At 35.9% G+C, this 15,911-nt stretch overlaps 2 protein-coding genes across 3 annotated transcripts; one reads left to right on the top strand and one right to left on the bottom strand.

The window, feature by feature from the left end:
- Positions 1 to 582: 582 nt before the first annotated feature.
- Positions 583 to 5,184, top strand: LOC106623029 (uncharacterized). 2 transcript variants are annotated; one of them, XM_014242389.3, is made up of 7 exons: positions 583 to 689; positions 756 to 976; positions 1,031 to 1,175; positions 1,236 to 1,298; positions 3,204 to 3,281; positions 3,504 to 4,675; positions 4,739 to 5,184. In XM_014242389.3, the coding sequence occupies exons 2-7, from the start codon at positions 782 to 784 to the stop codon at positions 4,973 to 4,975; spliced, it is 1,890 nt and encodes a 629-aa protein (XP_014097864.3). In that variant the 5' UTR covers positions 583 to 689; positions 756 to 781; the 3' UTR covers positions 4,976 to 5,184. The 2 variants fall into 2 exon arrangements, with proteins under 2 accessions (XP_014097864.3, XP_014097863.3); XM_014242388.3 differs by lacking the exon at positions 583 to 689 and having other exon boundaries at positions 696 to 976.
- Positions 1,319 to 3,205, bottom strand: LOC106623030 (uncharacterized). Its single transcript, XM_014242390.3, has one exon. It carries the CDS (start codon positions 3,138 to 3,140, stop codon positions 1,452 to 1,454), a length of 1,689 nt encoding a protein of 562 aa, XP_014097865.1. The 5' UTR covers positions 3,141 to 3,205; the 3' UTR covers positions 1,319 to 1,451.
- Positions 5,185 to 15,911: the final 10,727 nt, after the last annotated feature.

The following is a 15,911-nucleotide window of genomic DNA, read 5'->3' on the forward strand; positions in this document are numbered from 1 at the left end:
ATTGGTATACGTACAAGGTAAATACTACAAAATTATTTTAAAATAACTCATTTTAGTCAATATTGAGAACATTTACAGACCTTTTATTGGTAGCAGAAAATTTAGTTTATTATTGAAACCTGAGTAGTATAATTGTTTTAAGTACATGAATACCTACATTTGCGAACAAAATAAGCAAAACATAATGATTAAAACATGTCATATATTGCCAAAACGTTTCTATTCAAAAGTATTTTTAAGCAAAACAATTAAAAAAGGCCATACACAACATTCATGTGCGTTCGATCGGTATAAGCGCAAGTGAGATTTACGCAAGTTAGGACTTGAGGGCTCATTAATTTGTCGTGTATGGAAAACAAAAAGTAACAAAATTAGAAAAAAAAAGTATACACACATACAGGAATAATTTAGTGTATAAAAAAAGTCACATACTGTACATAAAAATCTTATTATAAAAAATTCATACCAGAATTATAAAAAGTACAGTTCAATTATTTACCTGATATATGTCGATCGAAAACACAAATGTGTTGTGTATTTAAGATTATTGAAGATTAATGAATGAAAGAACGATAAAAATAGAGAGTATGACAGTTTCGTCCAGTGGCATATTTTAATGCATCTCTGATTTATGAAAACGAACGGGCCTTCCTAGTTCAGCACAGCTGACTAATTGAGTATTTACAAAAGTAATCTAAACTTTTAAATTTTATATTTGCTTTTAATTACAGAGAAGTTAATTCACTTATTTGTAGCAACTGATCTCAATTACTTGTTCAAAATGCATAAAGCTAAGAAAAAAACTAAGACGGGTAAAATTCCAAAACCGATTAAGGTAAAGAAGGAAAAAAATGAAGAAGACCGCACACTTCACCCCATGTCGCACTACATTGACGATCGCTTGGAATTAGTAAAGCAAATCTTTGGATCACTTAAACCGAAAACAATTACCAATCTAGCTCCAGATTTTTTAAAGGTACTAAATGCTTATTATTTTGCAAATATTTTCTAATGTCCCAAAATTAATCAGAAAAAAAATATGGATGAAATTGAAGAGCTCTGCTTGAATGAATTGTTAGGTATATCTACCAAACGATTGCTATCCATAATTAATGCCACAAAGTGTCCCTCGGATACAGAGTCATCCAGCGATTCTGATGTAGAACACCAAGAAGGTATGTTTGAAAAAGTTAATATTGATTTGATTTGTAATTCATTGTTATTATTGATTGCAGAACACATCTCACTTGAAGAAATCTCATCAGATAGTGAAATCGAAGGTACATCCTCCAATGCCGGTAAGCTATACACATTCATATTCGTATGCAATTGTATATATTATTTCAGTTTAATTATGTACATTTTAAAATTTTTATGGATTCTACAAAAATTTATTAAAATATAATTAAATAGATATTTTGGTCTATTTACATTACAATAGGGAAGCCCTGTTAACTGTATTTAAATTTTTCACCAATTGGCATTGGGGGCAAATAGAAAGCTCGAAGTATGACTACGTCTTCATTAACACCATACTGAATGTCGTCTTCATCTTCTTTACAGACTTCCAATGTAATTACAAAATCACCGGTCTCCAATAAACCACTAACTCGCCCAAATTCGATACCATATTCAATTGGGCTCAAATTCCCCTCATTCATTTCCTTTGTGTACAGAATACCACGCAAGTTCCGTCGCAAGTTGAGTGCCTTGGCCAATTTCAACTTGCACTCAAATTCGTTTTCCTCCATACTTTCTAAAGGCAACATCATTAAGACGGGACAGTAAATTTCCACACGTCCCAATGCCACAGCAGCCGTTTCGCATTTACTATGCATAATAATCGCTTGACACTCCACTGAGGTGATTGTACGTATTATGAAATTAACTATGCTTTGGTAAGAGGACAGAATATTCTTTAAAGCCATCGAATTTTCTACAACAGTTTTGTGAAAATCTTTCAAAGGCAGCAATTTTTTCACTATCAGTGGGTATTTGTTGCACCAACTACTCTTCTGAATAAACATCGTATCGATACGCCAAAGAAAATCATGATTTTCAAATCGTTTGAAGTCACTACACCGTTCCAATGGTATTGTGCCTATAATGGGCTTTTTCAAACATTTCGCCAATGGCATTAAATCGTTAAATATATGATTTTGCATGGAACTGCTGGCACAGAACATGTCTTGTATCCAAACATAATCCAGTAATTTAACGATGCCCATTAAATCGAGCATTTTCGAACTGATAAATTCTAGATCGATTGTGCCAATTAATTTGAAATTATACTCGTCTTTTAAACTGCTACGCAACGTACGCAGAAATGGCTTACAGCGGATGCGTGGCAATACGATGAAATCGGCTTTCGATTGGGCGGCCAACTGAAGGTCGTTCATAAATAAGTCGGGGAAGGTTTCGTTGGACAATGAGTAACATTGATTCGGTAACTCGATATATTCATACGAATTAATTATGCCAGCATCTTCAATTACCAACGATATATTGTTTTTAAGTTTTTTGACTATTTTGCCTTTTACCTCATTCCCGAGCAGCAAAATATCATCAAGTTTCAATGATTTGAAATAATATTTCAAATTTAAGACAAAGGCAATCTCTCGGAAGCTAGAATATCGATAGGATTCATCGAGGGTTAGCGTCATAATATCGCCCCGATGTAAAAGCACTGAACAATTGTTACGTAAACGTCCTATACGACAGCAGTCACCCTGGAACTGCAATGCTATCCCAATTGGTATGCGAATTCTGGGTTCTTCCTCTTGAAACTTATCAATTATGGTTTTAGAGCGAATGAGCAATTGTTCGAACTCGTTGCGCCTACTAGTCACGGTGTCAATGAGAAATGTGCGTGCACCGTTTTTCAACAGACTCCTGAGTTCTTCGTCTGTCGTTTCCATAACGATGCGTGCCATCAGACCAAGATTGTAGTAGCGACGCTTGCAACGCTTACGCGCATGCTTTTCATGTTCGTCACATGCTCGTTTGAACTCTTCCAACCGCTTCATTAGACTTTGATTATCATTCAAGAGCACCCGAAATTCTCGCTCATTGTCTTCCTCCTCCTCACCCTCTAGCGAAGTGACAGCATCGCGTTCACGGTCCTCAAGAGCGTATTCCATCTTTTTATAACAAAATATATTTGAGTACTTTCGAATTTAAACCAGCAAATACTTTTATTTTAGGAAAGAAAAAGTCCCACGTATCAGACGCTAAAAACAACACCAAAAAATCCACAAAAACTCCTGCCGAAAAAGATGAAAGTAAGTATCACAAAACAAATTTTAAGAAATGACAGAAAAAGGCAAACAAAATTGAGTGAAACACTCGAATTTCTCTACGGAGTATACATACTTTTTTAAGTAGTAAACTCACAGTGTGCTCTAATAAAGTCTGGCCCAGCACAACGAAAGCATTCTTATAACAATAAATTAAGAAACTTTTTGTTTGCAATTTTTTATTCCTAGTAATGTTTTAATTTTCAGATAATGGACAAATAAGCGTATTGGAGCTTCTGGAATTGCAAGCACGTGCGAGGGCCATACGCTCCCAACTAGCACTCGAGCCAGTAACAAAAATCGAAGTGGACTCAGATGCCGAGAAAGGTGATGGAAAAAAGGGCGTTCTCAAATCCACAAACGGAACCACCCAAAAGGAGCATAAACGTAAGCGCAGACGTAAATCTAGCGAGAAGAGTAAAGAAGCTGAAAAATCGCAAACTTCCACTTCGAAGGCGAGCAAAGAAACTACTAGAGCTGAGATTAAAACGCCTAGTATAACAAATGTGAAAGCAAAGAGCAAAGAAGATGAATCTCAAACAACAAAACCAACTAAAATGAAAAGAAATTATCGCGTCAACAACCAGGAGCCAGAAATCGGGGTTAGCGAGTCTGAAAATAAATCTAGAAATAAAGAATCCGATACTGCTGCAAAAGATGTGAAGACAGAGACAAGGTCCCGTTCGCCAACACCAGATGTTATACCAATAATTCCAGAGCCAGAAACTTTATTCATCAGTGACAGTTCGGAGGGCGAACACGATGAGAAAGATAAAAAGAAAACAACGCAGATTGAATGTGCTAAAAGCGACAGTGTTAACAGCACAGAAGATAAGGTTGAAAATACAACTTCGCGGGAACGAAAAATCACTGAACCAGAAGAAGGCGAGCTAATCGAAAATATAACGGATAATAATCAACAAGACGATAATATTGAAGTTAATGAAGCGAGTTTGGCTTCATCGGTCACTGAGAATACGGATTCTACGACAAAACCGCAAAAAATTGACGAAGCGGCGGTTGAGGCAAATAAATCAGAAAACCATTCCGCTGGGGAAGTAGAAGAAAAAATACAGGATTCTGCAGCTACTGCAACCGAAGCAACAATTTCGACCACCAATGCTGCACTATCGACAAAGGAGGAGCAAAGCTTAGCACCTAGTCTCGAAGATGAGGACGATGGCAATGATGATGTCATTTCACTCGAAGGTGGTGATTTGGAAGAGGAAATGATTGAGCATCTGGAAGAAGATACAAACACAAAATCATCATTTGCAACTTCACCAAACAAAGCCAACGAAGCAAATGAAGAGCAGGATGCAGACGTAATATCACTGGATTCGAGCGAGGAGGATGAACGAGATAAAGCTAGTTCCGAAGTAAGTACCTATTTTTAGAAAATCATATGCACTTTTCAATAATTGTTTGGCAAATTTACTTAGTCGTGGCATTCGCGGTATTTGAAGAGCTCTAAAGTAAGCAAAGTGCTGGCGACATCGCGCCTTGGCAAACGTGTTCGTGACAATATCAAGAAGTCAAAACGTTCCAAAAAGGATACGGAGCGTGTAAAAGTCGCCGAAGAGAAAGAAAAGCCAAGTCCAAGTTACGCCTCCAAGCACGAGGATGGATCTATCGAGCAGTACAAAGAGTTGCTGGCTATGCGGCAGCGCAAAAAGTGAAACTGGAAATATTTACGTATCACCTGCGTACATACATATATAAAGATATAAAAATAGGTAGTATATGCAGATTTGAGAAAATATAATACTTTGGTATCAAATCGTATTTTCTTATTGTTTAGACAAAGCAAATGATATAAATCCATACAAATTTATGCATAAGCGTACACAATCTATTTATTTAATAAAACCTGAAATGAAATGAAAAACGTTGCATTTTTGCGTGCTCAATCACAATGTATACAGGTGTGTGTGCGTGTGTGTGTGTGTGTCACCCCTAGACCTCATTTTTTCTACCTAAGCAATAAACTTTCTTCAGTTTTGTGATTCTCATTACTACCACTTTTTTATTTGACATTATTGTTGTTGTTGTAAATTATTTTTCCTTTCATGACAATACAGCTATTTTCGTATTAAAAACTGCTATTTCGTAATAACGCACAAAAATTTGAATATTTCGTGCCAAGCACAAATTTAAGTGAATTTTAAAAAGTCGAAGCAACGCAATAGCTCATAAAGTTTCTCAAACAGTTCCACCATTGTTATAGCACGCTTTGCAATGCGTACATCGCCCGACAATTTCCGGCAATCATTTAAATACACTGCGACACACACACTCACCGCCACTAAGGAACCCCAAGCCTTCTCTCTTCCCGTCGGCACGGTGCGCGCCCAAAACCTGCAAAATGCTGAATTTCTTCTAATAATGAGTAGAAAAACAGTGGGATGTGGGAACAATCATTATTGATTAATATGTGTAGCCCTGTTTCTTTATATTGCAGCGTCTGTATTTTTCAAAACAAATAAATAAATCGTATAAACCGTTATTAGATACTTCACCCTTTGTAAAAATTTCAAAAAATTTGTATTCCGATGGTAACTGCCACCATAAATAGAATAAAATCAAGTTTAATTTTAAAATTGTCTTTTTCATTGTTTTGAGTATAAAACACAATGGCTTTTTTGAATTTCTTTCTACTTTTAAAACGAAATGAAAATACTCGTACTAAGTAACAGCCCATAACAACGTTTTCACTAGTTAATTGTTATTCGTTTATACATACACACGTAATATGTATGTATGTGGTACATATTCAAACACGCGCATACATATGTACATTTTCTAACCCATTTACAATTTACCGGTCAACGAAGCAGTCAAGAACAAAAAACACATCCCACACTGGACTCAATTTGTTTAGCGCGCAACAGACAATCAACAATAACAACAACTACTCAAATTGTGTTTGGCCTTGTTAATGGTGTTGTCTTCATCATTTTCGCTGATAAAAAACAGCAAGAGCTTGTAAACAGATAGATAATACAGGGTGCAGCACTTGTGTAAAACACATACTTACAGCCCCTTGCAGTTGTATGGTATGAATGTCACCTATACTTGTGTATGTGTGTGCGTGTAACAGCGTTTCTCACATTGTGTTAACTTAGGCGCTGGAATGTGAGCGCGCAGGCGCTTTGCAAATACTTACTTGACTTGACTTACGTTCTCCAGCATAACTCTTTTTGGTGATTCTCTACACACTATGGCTCTTACTGATACATCCATACGTATATGTACATTCAGCGTCAAAAGAAAGTATACAACACATTATTACATTGCTTGTTTGATTTAAGGGGTTACATGGGTCTCGTCGGGTAAAAAAGGCCTATTTTCAATAATTTTTGTTCTATATAAAAACTATTTATTTAATTCAAACTTTTTTCTGTCTTAAAGTTACACGTTTAAAGAAAAATTTTTGTAACGTCATTTACGGTGAACCCTCGAAAAAAAGATGCGTCCGCGTTGGCAGCATAACTTCTGACAGGATCATCTAAAATGAAAAAAAAAATGTGTTTTAGTTAAGACCATAAACTCGTGAGAAATCTTGATAACCTAATTTGAAAACAAAGTTTCGAGAAAAACGCGTTTTAAGTTTTAAGTGACCATATAGCTGACCTCGAGCGCGCAACTTTTCAAAGCTGTATCTCCAAAACTACAATATTTTATTATATTATATAATTATAGAAAAAAAATAAAGTTCTTGCAACAACAAAAGTTATGAAGAGAAAACTTCAAATACTTAAAATTTCTGGCGTCAAAAGAAAGTGTACAAAAGAACAATATGATCTAAACAAATTTTCAGTATTTTTTGCGCTTTCCATTTGCTCTAGTTACGGCTTGTAAATGACGTAGCATTGAGTTGACAAGATTTACTGCCAATTCCTGTAAAATTTTTTGCAATTCTTTTGCAATAACATGCTTGAGCATGTCCTTACTGCTGATTGTCCTTTTTCTGATTTCGAGCTTGATATAAATTATCAAAAGGAAAATATTCCGCCAAACAATAAAAAGTATGGAAAATGATAAATGATGTTAAACCAAGGTCAGTTTTGCGGAGTGCAAAAAGAAATCGTTCGGAGAGTGCTGTGAAATTAGCAAAATATATTTCAGAACCTTCAGGTATGACAGTAAGTGCTACCACAATTCGTCGCGCACTATATTCGAATGGTCTCCATAGTCGAGTTCCGCGGATGAAATTTTTGTTATCCAAAACCAACCAATTGAAGCAGTTAAACTTTGTTAATAAGGATCAGTATAAAGACATTTATTTTTGGAAAAATATGCTTTTTAGCGACAAAAGCAAATATACGGTACTTTAAAAGAAAAAATCAACGAAAATTTGGAGAACAAGAGTTGAAGCACTTGCCGAAAAGAACGTAATATCAACGGTGAAGCATGGTGGCGCTTATCACATATTGTTCTTTTGTACACTCTTTTTGACGCCAGAAATGTGAAGTATTTTAAGTTTACTCTTCATAACTTTTGTTGCTGTTGAATTTTGTTTTTATTTTTCCATAAACTTGAAAAGTATTAAATACCATTTTCAAAAAATATAAATTGTTACATTGCATCACTTTACATCACTTAACTAAAACAAGCATTGCAATAAACAAGTGTTGTATACTTTCTTTTGACGCTGACTGTATGTGCGTGAACTTGTGCATCCATATGTAAATGCAGATGTATACAAGTTTAAATAATCTGGTACGCAAGACAAAATATAAAATAATATGCTATATAATATAAATTTATTTACTTGTAATTTTAAATATTTTATAAATTGTCCAAGTTCTAATTGTCCAAATAAGCGATTACGATTTCACATGGAATTCCGATTGTACAGTGCCGAAGTTTTGAAACACCCCCAGCAGCAGCTTTGAAGTTGTAAGACTGAAATTATTCCGACAAGCTTTTGAAGGAACTGAAATTAAATTTCAGTTTGAAAATTTCCAAGACATATGGCTTTCCTTGGGGTGTCCTTAGGCAGATAAAAGATAAATTACAAATTACAAGGCATATTATTATTGAAGTTTCAATTAGTTAGTACGCGAAAATATGTGTAAGACGACTTAATATATTCTGTTTATGGTGCAACTACTGCAGCATGGTGTTTTATCTGGTTCTAATAGATACCACAGAGTCTAAAAGTCACTGTTTCTTAAAGTAACCATTTAAAGGGTTACCCTTTCGAGGAAGTAATCTAATCTCCATGTTCAATCCAATTCAATCCATCGTCCCCTTATGACTTGCGAGAGAAATGTCGAAACCGCAAAACAAATAATATAAATACAAGTATAATATAAACAAGCACACACATACACTCGCACTCAAAGTCCTTTTTTGCGTTTTTTGCTCTTGTGTTTGAGAGCGAAAGTAAATACAACAGTAACAAACGAGCGAATTGAATGAACTTTATATGTGTAAAGCACTTCGTAGCTGCTCAGCTTGTTGATAGCCACAAACAATGTCGTGTGCTCTTGCAGCAACCGAGCTATCGAGGAGGCACTTAGGCACTTGCGAAAGGAAATGCTAATAAGGGTGGTAACCGAACGATGGAGTCAACACTCACCAATACCAGCACGAGGTGAACGTATGTCGATGCCATTGTGTGGGAGTCGCTCGGAAAAGCTGACTCTCTGAGGTATCCTTTTGGCCGTGTCGGTGTGTCGGAGTTGCGACGGGCTGCTTACTGCCTTTACTATGGTTCGCCATGCTTGAAGACGGAAAATTCAAATCAGTCTACAGAAAACGCGTCCGTGAACAGAAGTGGCCGTGTAAGGCTACACTTTGCGCGTGTAATTTTTGTCGGTATGATAAATAAGTGATACACCCTGTACAAGTTCTGTAAGTTTGGAAATTAACTGCCAGCAAATAGAGCAGAGGCTCTTGTTCTCCTTCTCCTTCTTCTATACTTTAATTATTTTCTGCTCTCTATGTATTTTGGTTCTAATCTAAATGTTGTTGGTGTGTTTCTATATATTTTTTAAACTAAAAATAAAAACATAAATAAAATAATAAATAAAAAGGTAATATTGAATGATAATAAAAACTAAAACAACATTAATCTAACGGATAAAGTGATAAGAAAAGATAAATGGCGAAAAAGTGTTGAGCGTTCACGTAAAATAGAAAAGAAACAAAAAAGGAAAAAGTAAAAATTTCTTTCCGGTGTGAGAATGCTCATGAAGTGAATGGCAAACAAAGGATAAACGAATTCGCAAATAATGCACACTTCTACATACGTACATACGAATATATCATATGAATTTGGGCATGTGTGCGTGCAATAGTGGAATTACAGTAAGGCCGTCGAACACTTGGTCAATTGTGAAGTGAATATGCAAACGAGTTGAACTTTCAAGTGCTTCCAATCGAAAACTACTCTTCCTACATTCAAATCGAATGAAAACCCACACACAGGTGACGCGACATCATACTAAATACAAAACTAATCAGTACAATAGTCTCATTGATGGTCGCGATTAGAAGAAAGGGCGAACTCTTGCGAATATCACTGTCGCCAGGCAGTGCAAATCGGAGCGCCAGCAGCAACAACGCAAAAAAATATTTTTAATATGAATTTTCTACAACAAATAAAAATAAACGATTTAAGCATTTAGCCAAAGACATTGTGAGTCCAATCCACCATGTACATTGCCAATGTATGTATATACATATGTATGCTTCCAACAAAGAGCAGAAACCGTACACTTTCATTACGCTTACTAATTGCAGTGATATTCGAAGATTAGTTTTCCAAATTGGCAATCAAAATCAAAGATATTGGACAAAAATAAAAAGAAAAAAACATATTATTTAGATAATATAAAATAGATTGGATTATGTAAAAAAAGGAATTGAATTTTCAAAATATTTATGCATTTCAAAACTTTTTCTTCTCAATTGCTTTTAGAAACACTATTTCTATCACCCGTATTGCCATAGTTCAATTTTTATATGAACTTTTATATGTTATTATTTTCAGTGTGTTTCAAAAGTGTGTAAATATTGTTATTGTTTTCGTAATAATAAAGATATCAATATACGCTTCTTGCACTAGTAACCTATATATACTTATATCATAGAGCACATTTAATTCTATTTGCTAGTATACCATAAATATATAGATATTCAAGCTAGTGTACTGTATATAATATGCATGATTGTGCTATTATCCTAATATAACTTTTATTTTGTACAGTTGATAAATCTGTATATTTCGAGGGAGTTTGAGAAATCCAGTAAAGACAAGGAAATTACCGGTTTTCAAATATTGCTTTTCAAATATTGCTATTATCAAATATTAATATTAATCAGATTCTCTCGAAATGTCAGGCACAAAATTTAGTCCTCAATGTATTTTTTCATTTTTTTTTTGTCGAATACAGTTAAGCTGTTTATTTTTAAAACAGAAATATGATGTTTCTTGGGCGTTCGTCAATATGCATATCCCTTGGCGATGTGCTACATTAAAAATATTTTCCTTTAACAATTTATTTAAATAATTTTTGCAAACCGTTGATTTTAAAATGTCTACGTGTACAGTAATATTTGAACCCATTTTGCGTCGATTTGTCGTAGAATGTCAAAGTTGTGATCAAATGCTTTGATCATGTAATACAGACCAAAATTTTATTATATACATACATATAATGTTGGGTATGTTATGGATATCCTTATGCATCATTAATATATGAATGCTCGATTATCAATATAGCGGAACGAGCTCTGTAACCTGCTTAAATAGTTTGTTTGATTGACCCTTTTTCAGTCACATTTTTTAAAATAAGATTCTTCTTTCTTTCTCTTCTTATAAGCGCTTTATTATGTACACAATTTCTAAGTGCATACAAAAATTTAAATTTTCTTATAGTTGAGGTCTGAAATGAATGGCCTTAAACTCCACACAGAAGTTTTGTAAGGTATTTCTAATTTATGCAATTCATTTTCGACACTTTCAGTTCTTATATACAAACCTCATAACTCCAAATGATAATTTCATTTGTACATACATATACATATATACGTTTATGCATTTTATGAGTGTAATATTTAACACATCCTCCACATAAAGCTTTTGGGTTGTTTTTCATTATTGCCACACTGTAATATTAGCGAGGTGACGTCAATTCAATAAGCCATTTTTTATATTTTCAGTTATTAGATCATATAAAAACAGATATTAATAATTTTTCTATAGGTTTAGTATGAGTCCTATTATACTGTATGTATAAGCGCAATACTCATACATATAAGTAATAGACAGATATATATATATATATATATATTATGATAAACTATGATGAAATAAACACACAGTTTCAATGCATAGACCATATATGTGTACACATATGCACTGGTCTTTAGAATGGTTTGTCAACGCCAAGATTCAACTAAACACATTACGGGTATGTGTGGCGACTGTACTTGGATATTGCCTTGCTCATTAAAAATTGTCATTCGCCATTGGTTTATTCGCAATTTATCGTATCTCATTTGAATCGCTGCTATCGAAAATAATAAAAAATTTGCGATAAAAAATATTGCTGTAAATAAATTCACACATGTACACATACACACACACAGACGCACAACCACCCCACATCACTTTGCAAACCCTATGGAGCTATCGAGCTATCGAGCTGGTGCTCAACATGGGACTGAGGGCCGCCGAGTGGTGTGCGCGGCATTAGTGGAGGCGTGGGGCATATTAAAGTTTGACAGTTGAGTGTACAAAGTGCGATTGGAAATCATGAGTTATCAGCTAACTGCTCTGGATGACTGTTATAAAGATTAAATAATTTTAATACCAATGCGAGGCGAAATATTATAAGTACGCAGAGCTTATTGCCGAAGCTAGCAATGGTGTGGAACAGTCCAACGTCCCTGCATGCTTGCGAATGTGTACGTGTGTATGCACGTCTGGCTGGAATTTCATCGACGGGCGTAGTAAGGCTCAAAAGTGTTATCGAACCAAAATGGCATTTTCATAAAAAATCAATAAACTCTCGTATTATATGTGGGCACATACACACACACAGACACATGCCTCTGCAAACTGCTTATTATTATTTTTTATTTATTTACAATTCACACATACCATATACACACACACACATCATATAGATATGTATGTACAATATGTATTTTGAACATTCCAACGCAATTTACACAGCGTGCACTTCGACGAACAACAACAACGAAGCAGCAATATAGTACCAACTGCTCGTGCAGCTAAGCTTTGAAGCTGTGTTTGCTGACTCTGTTTCTTTTTATTTTTGCATTCTCATATTTTCGGCTTCCTTTATGAAAGTTGTTCGCCACGCACTCTTCCACCTGCCGTTGCCCACAATATGTGGCACCATACGCCTCCACCCCCAAGCGCACTACATTAAAGTATTTTGCTACAGTTCGACACTTTTTCATTTTCGTATGAGTGGCCTTACTTATAGATGTACGAGTATATGCGGATGTGTGTATGTGTATTCGTAAGCAGCCGTACACAGTTTGCTTATATGTGGTGATATTACAATTCCTGCCTTTCATTCTTTTGCCGCTTTCCCGCTGTCCTAATACGAGTATTATATATATTTGCTTTTAAATATTTTGATATACAACACAGTCGGGGCTTATAACTTTTATACATTTGTACACACAGTATAATGCTCTAAGATATGACCACAATAGCATCCTTCTACCTACATACATACTTGCCCATGGAAGAATAATATTTTACCGGAATATGTGAATATTCATAGACAAGTAAGCACAAGGATACTGCAGCTCCTTGCCGGAATATTTCTACCGTTCCTGTGAAAGATACCTTAACTCTGTGGGTCTTCAGATATGTACCTTTATAAGTACCTACTACTAATAGGAGATCCACACCTATTGAAGAAATGAGTTTTAGTAAAACGCAGCAAAAGGATATTTATACTCTTTATATGAGCTTATAATCTAGCTTATTCGTAACTTGAGTCTATGGTAGTCTATGAGAAAGCCTTAGAGAGCTTTTGCTTTCGCGCAAAATTAATTGACAGAATCAAACTATGTAAACTAATATGTTGACACTGACGAAATATGTTAGATTGTATGTCACTTCGTGTAATGCTTCTGGTTCTGATCCTGTCGACTTTCTAACTTTTTCGACCCATTCTTTACGCTCCTTCATAGCGAATCGACAATAAAGGTAAATTATCTGATTAAGCATTTAATCTTAATTGATTTATTATATTACTATAAAAAAGAGCTCAAGCTGTTGAACTACCGGCCTTCCATTACGCTTTTATAACAGTTGTTGTAAAGCTGGATAGTCTTTCGGGCACAGCTTTAGTATGACAAGCTCATTTTTGCAGAGATCAGAAAATACGGACAATATTGGCGTAGATCTCGAGTGGGATTATGAGAGATTATTAGTTTTTTCAAGAGCGGTCTTTCACACGCTTCTCGAGAAAATCCATCGACTCCATTAGTAGAAGTGAGTTTTTCGTGTAGCCCTTAATTGTGCTCACAAACCTCTAAAACTGATGCAAAGGTAGGCTAAGTCTTGTTCTAATTACGGTTCGTTCTTACAATCCTTTAGACTACAATGCCAATTCAGTAGTCATAAAAATTTCCAGCCGACCTAATTCACCGTAAACTACAAACAAGTTTCGCTAAACCTTTGTGTACACAGAGGGGTGAGGAATAAATGAAAGACGGAAAAAATGAAAAACTTCCATCTAAAAGGAGAATAAAAGAATAGGCGAATTGTAGGCAAACAGTGGGAAAGAGCGGGTGGGCGGCTGGTTGCACTGTCGGCCAGAAAATGTCTGTGTAGCAGACCAAGCGTGGAATAACTAGAAAATAATATTTCTCCACATCTTGCCTGGTTGTTGTTGGTTTGAGTGTCAGAAATGGAAAAGAAAATAATTTGATGGTTTTATAAAGACGGGCACGCGCGGGTGAATGGCAAAGAAATTGCACGGGAAGCCAGGCAACTAAAGCAAGCGCACAAAAATTGTACTACATGGGAAGGGGGTGAGTGGAGGCAATAGAAAATAAAGAAAGTTTTCGCTTTGACACAGGAAAATTGGGAATTTTTCCTTTTCCACTACACGCTTTTATTCTCTTTATGCATTGTCCCCTTCTTACCGAAGAATTTCGCTTATTTTGTGTTCATATTTTGTGAAAATTTTGCGAGATAATTCTTCTCCTTCGTCTGGCTCACGCAGCACGGCAACTGTGTTCTTTAGTTTTCTGGATGGGGTGGGAGATTGCGATGGGAGTGGTGGCCGATAGCGGCATTTCAATGGCTGCGGTAGTAAATTCCCAAAATGTGTGTGTGTGTGTGTGCGTTTTGGCTGTTCTTAGATTGATAAAATTGGACTTGTTACGGTGATGATCACCGCCAAAGGCTGCAATATGCACCAGCACGTGTCAGTCGCGCTGGACACTGTGCGAAAGGGGGCTTAAGCTTCGGCTACGGTCGGCAGGTAGCTATGAGTAGGTGGCTGCTAGCCGGTGCAGGAGGCTGTAAGCGTAGTGACAATTCATCGGATGCACACGTGTATGTGTGTGTATTCTTCCTTTGAATGCAATGCACAAAACTAAATACTCTTGATACAGATGGCCGCATTAATTACACGCTCACGCATACACATACGTACCCAATTATTCATAAATACACACTCTATGTTAATTTTCAAAGTCCATGTTCGTATTGTACATATGTATGTATTTTACACATACACATATACATGTGCTGAACAAACTGTTACACATTTTGGCCAATGTACATTTTCTGTTTTATATTCCATTATTAATATGCTTTCTTTTTCCATGGAAATTTTTGATTGCGCCACATTCGTTATGGGGGGGTGAAATAAAAGCACACACACATGCACACAACAAGTTGTATGGCCGCTCATGTATGTGTATACGCAGTGGCACACATGTTAACGCCTTTAGCGGGCTTTTTCGCTTGAAAGCCAACAACGGCAGCAAAGCGGCCGCCGTGAGTGAAGGAACAAACAAATTAGTGTTAGACAGAGACGGCGTATGCTTAATGAGACGCCGCGTGTGAAGCAAGGATGTTAAGAGGCGAGCTATACTAGTGCGAAAAATATGAAATGAAATTAATTTTTCACCAAAAGAGATCAACGAACAAGTGAGAGGAGAAGCCAACACATGTACAATTTGGTGTGTCTGTCCGTTTGTGCGTCAGTGTTTGCACAGCGTTGTGGGTGTAGTAAAAGTAAAAATATGAGAAAATTAAGAAATCGCAAAGATGCACAAGTATACATACATATATACATACATTCATGTATTTGTTCTTGCTTGCTTCAACTTTTAGTGAAAACCTTCGCTTCTTAAGCACTCACGCGCGCACACACCGACATCATTGCTCTCGTCTGTGTGCGAATATGTCCCTGTTCACACACGAACTTGTCGCCCAAACCGGCTTTTTGTGAGCGAGAGGACGACGAGGAAGACGAAGTATTAAAAATGCAGTTATTTATGCGGGTATTCTAAATATTGTTCTACCACTTTCATGGTAATTCCTTGTAAGAAAAATATGAGATCGCCACACTCCAACATACAAATAAAATATGCAAC

Source organism: Bactrocera oleae, chromosome 6 (genome assembly GCF_042242935.1).
Source record: "Bactrocera oleae isolate idBacOlea1 chromosome 6, idBacOlea1, whole genome shotgun sequence".
NCBI lineage: Eukaryota > Metazoa > Arthropoda > Insecta > Diptera > Tephritidae > Bactrocera > Bactrocera oleae.

Excerpts from the sequence above, each read along its gene's own strand:
- LOC106623029 (XM_014242389.3), top strand. The coding sequence starts at position 782 with ATGCATAAAGCTAAGAAAAAAACTAAGACGGGTAAAATTCCAAAACCG. Across the intron at positions 977-1,030 it reads TAGCTCCAGATTTTTTAAAG|AAAAAAAATATGGATGAAAT; the intron begins GTACTAAATGCT and ends AAAATTAATCAG. Across the intron at positions 1,299-3,203 it reads AGGTACATCCTCCAATGCCG|GAAAGAAAAAGTCCCACGTA; the intron begins GTAAGCTATACA and ends CTTTTATTTTAG.
- LOC106623030 (XM_014242390.3), bottom strand. The coding sequence starts at position 3,140 with ATGGAATACGCTCTTGAGGACCGTGAACGCGATGCTGTCACTTCGCTA.